Consider the following 8,780-nt stretch of genomic DNA (forward strand, 5'->3'; position numbering starts at 1 on the left):
TCTCGGCTTCCTTCCTCGCCTACTCTTTGCCTTTGGCTGTAATCCCTTTAAAAGTTTGTGGAGAAAATATTCTTAGACAAAGCTGCACTTGTTCCAATATTTATATTTTTGGACAATACTTTCATTTCTTGTGATGAATTTATAGACATCAAATAGGTTCAACGCGAATTCGAACTTCAAAAAAAAAACATGGTTGAAGTAGAACAATCTGTCGAGCCCTCAAAATCATCAATTTTGAACTCAACTTGAGAAATCGCATAGAATGATTAATTAGAACACGATAGTGGCCAAAGAGAGATGTCCTACTCACCCCAAGATTTACTTCTTCCAACTGTTCCAAAAGAATGCAATAGCTCAATTACTCTGGGCCAAATATAGCTTTAACATGCTACAAGTAATTGTACCAATGCAAGCAATTATTTATTTATATTTTAAAAGGAGCAAAAAATTAAAATAGATGAAGATGTAATAAAAATTCAATTTTTTACTTATGTAGTTCGATCTTTTAGTACGTTAAACAAGTAACGAGCTGGTCGTTGGGGGTAGGATCACCAAGTTGATCCAAACTCCTAAGCCAGCAAAGACAGCTCAACCTGCCAGTAATTTCCTACACTGAAACCTTTCCCCATATCCGCAGCAACCATTAAAATCCCACCACGTAGGCAAACTAGTACGATTCATAAATTCTCAAGTGACAATGTTATCCTTTAAATGGACACGTGTCATCATTCTTAGAGCAGAAGCATCATATTACAATGAATAAGCAAGTACACAATCAGGCGATGAGAACGAAGCACAAATTGTGGCTCAAAGCTTCTCCACTTCACTCTTTTTTTCCCCTCAATAATATTATTTTCTCATCTTCCTTCAATTAAATCGCCCAATCCAACATATCAAACACTTTGTTATCTCCGCCCCCTTCCTAATTCATATATATAGTTATAGGTGGCATTTGAGTTCTCAATCTGATACTCCATTTTTTCTTTGTTTTGTTTTATTCGGGGGTTTTTCTAAATGGCTGCTATTATACAAGGAATTGGTGCTGCTACTGCACTTTCCTCAGCCAATTCTTTGGATTCCAAGAAATCACTTTTCGCCAATTCTCGCAGATCTTTTTCAGGTTCGTTGCATTTTATGAATTATTTAGTTATTTTCCTAAACTGGGTTTTGTTAGTTTTGTTTATGTCTTTTTCGGGTTTAATTGATTGTGTATGTTCGGTTCAATTTTTCTGATTATTGGGTTTGTCTAAACTTTGTGTTTTATGGTCGAGCCATTTGGATCTTGTTTAGTATCCAAAGTTTGAATCTTGTGTGTTCAATTTGTGGGTTTGTTTTGATGCATGTGTTTGTTTTTGTTGGTGCAGAGAGGAAAGGAAGTTTTTGTGTGGTCGGATCTGATGGGCGTTTGAGCTATTCTTTGAACCGACGTGGCGGTGGGGGAAGAGCTGAACAAATAATTACTAATGCAGTTGCTGTTAGTAATCTTCACTCTCTCTTTGTGTGTGTTTATGTATGAATGTAATTGTCTACTAGCAGAAATGTGCCTAAATTAGTACGTAGTAAACTAGTACTCCCTTTGTCCCGACCCTCCTTCCTTTTTAGTTTGTTCCAAAAGAATGACAATTTTCGCAAACTTTAAACTTATTATTTTGTGATTTTACGATTGACGATATGACTTGTAGCCACACAAATGTCCGGCTAGTTTTAGACCACAAGTTTAGAAATCTGTCTTTCTTTCTATCTTAAACTCCGCACCCAATCAAATGTCTTCACATAAAATGGGACTGGGGGAGTAAATTTTATTATTTTTGGACTTTAAGATTTGGTGTTGTGTGTAATTCTTTTACAGGCAAAAGAAAATACTGCTGCTGCTTCTACTTCATCCAAGCCGGGGTATATTTACTTCTCCTTTGAGTTTTACATGCACACAATGCATGCATATCTTTACAGTTCAAATTGCTTCCTTATTTTTGCCAGTTGTCTCTCCTAATATTTGTATTCTAGGACCCTAATCATCACTTGTTTTACGAAAATTCATGTCGTAGGGGTGACCTGTTAGCAAACCAGATTAGTTATTCATGGCTGACTAGGGCAATGTTTGACAAACTTGGCTTAAATAGGAGCTTGGTGGTAGGATTATGATTTGGTGGAGCTACAAAATCTTGATGGAGTTGTTAAAAGGAAATAAAAAAAAAATGAAAGCAATAGCAGTTGCTGTTTAACTTCAGATGATGCTGGTTCATCCTGCATTGAACATGTCTAATTGTCCTCTTTGTTCCGGACCGGAACCAAAATAAAGGAGAGGGATGGTGGGAGTGTTATGGTTGTAGTACGAGGGATGTAAATCAGAGAAAAATAGAAAAGAGAGAAAGGAAAGGACTATGTAGTGAATAGAAGCTCAATGCTAGTTTCCATCCAAAAGTAGGTGTACATAGAGAGAAAACGGATACAATCTTACCAAATCTTTTCTTTTAGCCAAACGTCTCTGTTGGACTTCTCTGAAAAAACAGGGAGTTATTAAGGGTCGTTTGTTTGTGGTATTGGAGCAATTAATCCTAACATAGAATCCCACATAAGATATACATTCTTGCATAAATAGTTTGGTTGGTCGCATAAGAAAAGAATAATCGCCACATAACAGCATTTTGTTTCGGTATTAAATAATACTCGAGTTAACATGTGGGATAGAATGTGGAATAAGAATACATGTATTAGCAATGGAAGGATTAAACTATTTAAAGACAAAACTGTCCTTTAAAGTAAGTAATTCATGTATAATAATCCTTCATATCAGTCACCGCATAAACAACCTTTACTGTAATTCCTGCATAACTAGTAAGTGAACCTAACGATCCCTAAAGCTATAAATTGTGTGTATTCTCACTTTTCTTTCTTGTGGTACTCACTTTTTTATCTTTTATTTGCTCAAAACTTTTGAGCATTTTTATTTGCCATTACATGTATTTTATTAATGGGAAAACAACTCTAAGATGTTGGCTTATCCAAACAAGACAAAAAAAAAACCCTAAGATGTTGCTGAAACCGTACAGCTATACGAAAGATCAATTCCACTTCCAGCTTGTAAGGATCTGATGAAATCTTAGATTGTGTCCATATCATTACACCAAAAAGCTACAAAAAGTTTCCAACTGTACTGACATCTTGGAATGCATTATGCCTTGCACTCCATTTTGCTGCTTGAACTTGTCATGCGACTCACGAACAAAAAGATGAAAAGAATGCCCCTATATGATGATAAACTACATAGACCAGCATGAATTGTGACTCTCTTTTGAGATCTCACCGTCTCCTATTTGTTATTGCTAGAAAAATTCCCTTAAACTTTATATGGATTCCTTGGGGGTCCTTGCAAATAGAGTTCGCCAACCCCAGTTTATTTTAAAACTTTTCTTAAAAGTAAGCTATTATTTTTATTGTAATGTTTCAGTGACCTATAACCCCAACATAGAGCTGCTTTTCATATGAGGTGTATTCCTTTCTTTCACATATTTAATAAGGAATTCTTCTTGTCTAGCACTCATCAAACAACTTTTTCCAAATAAATAAATAAATAAATAAAAGAACCAACTTTTCTGTACTCTACAATATATGTCGATGAACACATTCTTCTTCCTCCCCCGGCAACGGCGCCAAAATTTGATCACGCCCAACTATGCCTTATAAAAAGGACAATGCGGTCGTTGCAAATATAATCCGGTTTACAAGTCCGGAGTCGAATCCCACAGAGAACTAAGGCTTAGCTACAATTGTTCACTATCACCAAGAAGACAAGCTTGAACAGTTCCTAACTTATAGATATTTAGATTCTTGTGTTTAACTAATTGATTAACAAATTAAAATAATAAATTAACAACTAAAGATACTAAGAGTTAGAGACAAGATTAAGGAGGTCTAGAGTTATGATTTCCCCAATTGTCGGAATCCTTCCCGCTATGTCTTCTATAATTTCGCCTAAGTATTCTCTACCGATCATGAGCACTCTTATTACCGTAAATCTCTCCCGAGTAATCACGACAATTTACTAGACGCACTCTCCCGAGCTACGCTAGCTGGCTTTTGATACAGCTCACTTCAGATCGCACCCAAGGCTTCGTTATCCCTAATCCCGCCTTTAAACCCTCGGTTATTGATCCCTCATATACTCTGGGAGTGGTGTTGTTCAACAATTACCTAAATATGCACTCTCTCCCGAGTTATGCATACTAAATAGGCACAGCTAATTGAGAGCTCTTCAATTAACTACAATAAGAACGTAGTTGAACAAATAGAGATTATACTACGGCTCAATTATATAAAAACATAACAAGAATTTATTCTACAAAAGGTTCTATCAAAACTCTAGATAACAAATTAACTATTCATAATAGTATGTAAAATTACAATACTAAAAGTCATAACCAACAATGAAAAATAAGAAGAGGAAAGAAAAAACTTGTAGAAGAATTCCCAAGTCTTGCTCTATTGTGTCTCTACCTCCTTAGGTCAAACCTATGTCAAAAATATGACCTGCTCTTTTCTTGGCCGGCTTCCTTGGTTTAATATAGGGTTTAGGGGTTAAAATCCCGTGTTTTGCACTTTGGTCCCTGAAATTTACGCATCCTGCCGCGTTTCCACCGCGGTCGCGCCGGAACCGCGGCCAAACACCCTCTCAGATTCTTCAGTTGTCCGCGACTGCCCTCTGTCGCGGTTGCGGTGAAACCGCGGGTTTTCACCCTGTTCCGTTTGGAATTTGGAAAAACGTAAAACATGAAAGTTGTAGCCCTTTGAGTTATCTTTCCAACCATATATTATGGAGCTCAAACGGAGTTTTGAGCAAAAAGTTATGTCTATTTTACCAAACAGTGCGCAATATGCCTCTTCGAGTTTTCGTTTTGTTGTTTATCATCCGTTGATCCCCGAACGCGATCCCGGCTTAATTCCTTGAGCTATTACTCAGACTTCAAAGCTCCAAACCACTTAAATTCATTCCATAAAATCTATATAGCTCGGAATCACACCTACAAGGCATAAAACACACAATTAGTGCAAAACACTAGCGATTAAAGCGCAAACTCAACTAAAGTGCAGTAAATTAGAGTGTAATAATCGACTAAAATACGTAATTATAGCCTATATCATCAATGCTCTTAGCAGAAATATGGTCTTTGTTTTACGGAATAAACCCAAAATGGTTCTGTGTCACCGGTGTAATATCTCTAATAATGCCCCTTAGTCTATGCACTATCCCTCTTTTTCAAGGTTTTATGTTTAATGCCACAATGGTTTTCTCAGCTTATGCAAGTACATTTGTGTATATACTACATAGTGAAAATTTTCAAACTGTACCTGGTAAATACCAGTGTTGCTATTGAATCATCATATCAGTGTCATTGCTAAGAAAAGAACCAGACTTTTCCAATTCAATTTTGAGACTTGACTTCAAAATTATTGGTGTTTGGACTAATCATGCATGTGAATTTTCCTGATTTTCATATCTACACGATATCTGCTCATGGTAAACCAAAAACATAGAAATTATAGCAACATAAACAAAATGGAGAGTTGATGATCCATATTGAACAAATACTTTGAATTATCACGGGAAAAGGCGTGGTGGAGGTTTGCTTTTTTACTGAAGGTAGAACAGTTGCTATAATGTAGTTGAGTATTCTCTCTCTGTGTATACATGTGTGTGTGGGTGGGGGGGGGGAGGATGTACTAAGTGGAAAAATAGGAATGGACGGATGGTTTCGAAAACACACTAGCACAAGTATGCCGCTAGGAGGAACAAAAGAAACAAAGGAATCAGAACTTTACCTTTGAATCATGCCACTCAATATAGAAACACAATTATGTGATATTAGTGGAGAGAACTGGAATTCAGTTGTACTTAAACATCAGGCCAAACCAAAGGTTTGTATTTATAAACCTAAAACTGAAGTTAGAATTTCGTAAGTGTATAACAGAGGAGATGTTACCCCTAGCAGATGCACTTATTATTGTCAACTGTTGCTTGCTTTACTCCTCTGAGAAACTCATGATCTAATTTTTAACGATAACTGGTTAAGCAATCTCATATTTAAACATCAGAGATCCCTCTGATCATTGTTATTTTTTCTTTACCACTCTTGCTTTGCCTGTAACTTCCTTGTAATCTTGTCAAGCTATCTCTTTAGGAGCTGTTCAAAAGGAAGGTTACTTTCCTACTTCAAACTTGTTGAGCTTTTGGTTTTTCCTTTCTGCTTTGTTGGGTTCTGAGATTCTAATTACATGAATGATTTGGGCGACCATAAGCTAGTATAGAGGTCCCTTATTCATTCTTTCTCTTCCTAATGCATAAGATTCCTGCTGTGGGATTCCAGGTATTTCTGTTACCGATCTGGTTGTTTAAGGGCGAAACAGCTCGTTTAGTTTTGATGTTAGTCATAACCAACATTATCTTTGGATGTATTTGAGTTGTATGTGCTTCCTTGATGGGATGTGAGTCTTCCTAATTATTCAGGATAGATTGTCCGTGGTTTTAAAAGAATTTTATAGTGTGCTTGCTTAATCATTAAACTTGCGTCACTGAATAGATCTTTGTTGGCTTATCAGATATGCACTCTTTTCTCTTATTTTTTAATGTCGTGGTGTGAACTTTATCAATTACTGCCCAATTGTTCATGTACCTGATTGTTCTTTATCCTGGCTTTCTTGTTGCCTGACCACACCACTTATGTGATTGAATTGTACATCTTTAGGCATGAACTGTTGCTCTTTGAGGCCCTCCGCGAAGGGCTTGAAGAAGAGATGGACAGAGATCCTACTGTTTGTGTAATGGGTGAAGATGTCGGCCATTATGGAGGTTCGTACAAGGTGACTAAAGGCCTTGCTCCAAAGTATGGTGATCTCAGGGTTCTCGACACTCCCATTGCTGAGAACTCTTTCACTGGTATGGGAATTGGTGCTGCAATGACTGGCCTGCGTCCAGTTATTGAGGGAATGAACATGGGATTTCTTCTTCTAGCCTTCAACCAGATATCTAACAACTGTGGTATGCTCCACTACACATCTGGTGGCCAGTTTAAGATACCAGTCGTCATTCGAGGTCCTGGTGGAGTTGGTCGACAGCTTGGAGCAGAGCACTCTCAGCGCCTCGAGTCATATTTCCAGTCGATTCCTGGAATCCAAATGGTTGCCTGCTCAACCCCTTACAATGCCAAGGGCTTGATGAAGGCGGCTATTAGGAGTGACAACCCTGTGATTCTGTTTGAGCATGTTTTGCTCTACAACCTCAAGGAGAGAATTCCAGACGAAGAGTACGTGTTGAATCTTGAAGAAGCAGAGATGGTAAGACCTGGGGAGCATGTTACCATTTTAACTTATTCCAGGATGAGGTATCACGTGATGCAGGCTGCGAAGACCCTTGTGGACAAGGGTTATGATCCTGAGGTCATTGATATCAGGTCATTGAAACCATTTGACCTTCACACCATCGGAAATTCAGTGAAGAAAACTCACCGTGTGCTCATCGTTGAGGAATGTATGCGGACAGGAGGTATTGGTGCCAGCTTGACAGCCGCTATAACTGAGAACTTCCATGACTATTTAGATGCCCCAATTGTTTGTCTGTCATCACAGGATGTGCCAACCCCGTATGCTGGGACGTTAGAGAACTGGACTGTTGTCCAACCTCCCCAGATTGTTACTGCAGTTGAACAGCTTTGCCAGTGATCAAGTGGTAGAACCATTTGGTAGTTACGCCATTTCGTTGTCATAGTTCAACTTCTGATTGTTAGTTAAAATGTCTGATCTTGTTATAGATTTGAGTTTGTGGGTCTTTCAAGTTCAGTTAAGGTGAGATGTGTCTGTTGTTTCGTTATCTAGTACCTACACCTATATGGTATTTAGATTTTTTTTTATATACTGGTAAGGTTAAAAGACTTGATTGAAACATGATCATTTTTTCTTTGTTTCATTTGAGATTAATTTCTTAACTTTGTACCTGATAATTGAAGCTGGAGTTGTTTTACATTTAAATATCAGAATGTGTGTTTTGCTGAAACTATTAAATTTAAGTCTCCCTAAGTGACTGGGAATACAGATGATTGGAACTCTTGCGCCATATTGTAGCAAAACTGCCCATATTGTTAAACCTACAAAACTAATGCTATAATTACTCTGCCAGTGTAACTGTATGTCTTTTTGATTTTCTTCTATTGAAGCGCATCCTTGTAGGAAATGTTCTCCATTGGACATGTCATGTCCCATTGGATTGATGTATTTTCCCTTCATGTTGTTGCTATTAGGAAATTATGTGTAGCTTTGCAACTTGAATATCCAGGCCTAGGCTTGGTATCCACTTCTAGATTAGCAGAAAAGATATCTAATTTCTGTTGCTATTCTCATGAGCATGAGGAGATAACATTCTATTTGAGTCTTCTAAGATTTCAAACCGTGATACATAGGCCTGGCTGTTATACTTCTGTAAATTGTCACTAGATTGATGACCTTCACGAATCTATCTTTTCTAATGGTGTACAAAGTATATATTGTAGTCAGAACGATATTTTGGTTTCTAACAATAGCTAGGGGTGGCAAATGGGCGGGTTGGATGGACGGGTCTAAATGGGTAGCATCAATAAATGGGTTATTGTCCAATCCAGCCCAATGGACTAAGATGGGTTGGGTTAAGATGGGCTAAACAATAGGTCATAGCCCAACCCACCCAACTCAACCCAATAATAAATATTCATGGGGATTTGCAGTCGTACCTTATACTTGTGCCACATTTAACCTGT

The 8,780-nt window shown here is 37.7% G+C and overlaps 1 protein-coding gene across 1 annotated transcript; it reads left to right on the forward strand.

Moving 5' to 3' along the window:
- Positions 1-777: 777 nt before the first annotated feature.
- Positions 778-8,044, forward strand: LOC104234378 (pyruvate dehydrogenase E1 component subunit beta-3, chloroplastic-like). The gene is made up of 4 exons (XM_009787934.2): positions 778-1,120; positions 1,365-1,474; positions 1,850-1,893; positions 6,741-8,044. The coding sequence occupies exons 1-4, from the start codon at positions 1,015-1,017 to the stop codon at positions 7,711-7,713; spliced, it is 1,233 nt and encodes a 410-aa protein (XP_009786236.1). The 5' UTR covers positions 778-1,014; the 3' UTR covers positions 7,714-8,044.
- Positions 8,045-8,780: the final 736 nt, after the last annotated feature.

The sequence above is a fragment of the Nicotiana sylvestris genome, chromosome 12 (genome assembly GCF_000393655.2).
Source record: "Nicotiana sylvestris chromosome 12, ASM39365v2, whole genome shotgun sequence".
NCBI classification, from domain to species: domain Eukaryota; kingdom Viridiplantae; phylum Streptophyta; class Magnoliopsida; order Solanales; family Solanaceae; genus Nicotiana; species Nicotiana sylvestris.

Bases quoted from the DNA above. Each gene is read 5' to 3' on its own strand.
- LOC104234378 (XM_009787934.2), top strand. From the start codon at position 1,015: ATGGCTGCTATTATACAAGGAATTGGTGCTGCTACTGCACTTTCCTCA. The intron at 1,121-1,364 runs GTTCGTTGCATT...TTGTTGGTGCAG, and splicing joins TTCTCGCAGATCTTTTTCAG to AGAGGAAAGGAAGTTTTTGT. The intron at 1,894-6,740 runs GTATATTTACTT...GTACATCTTTAG, and splicing joins TCTACTTCATCCAAGCCGGG to GCATGAACTGTTGCTCTTTG.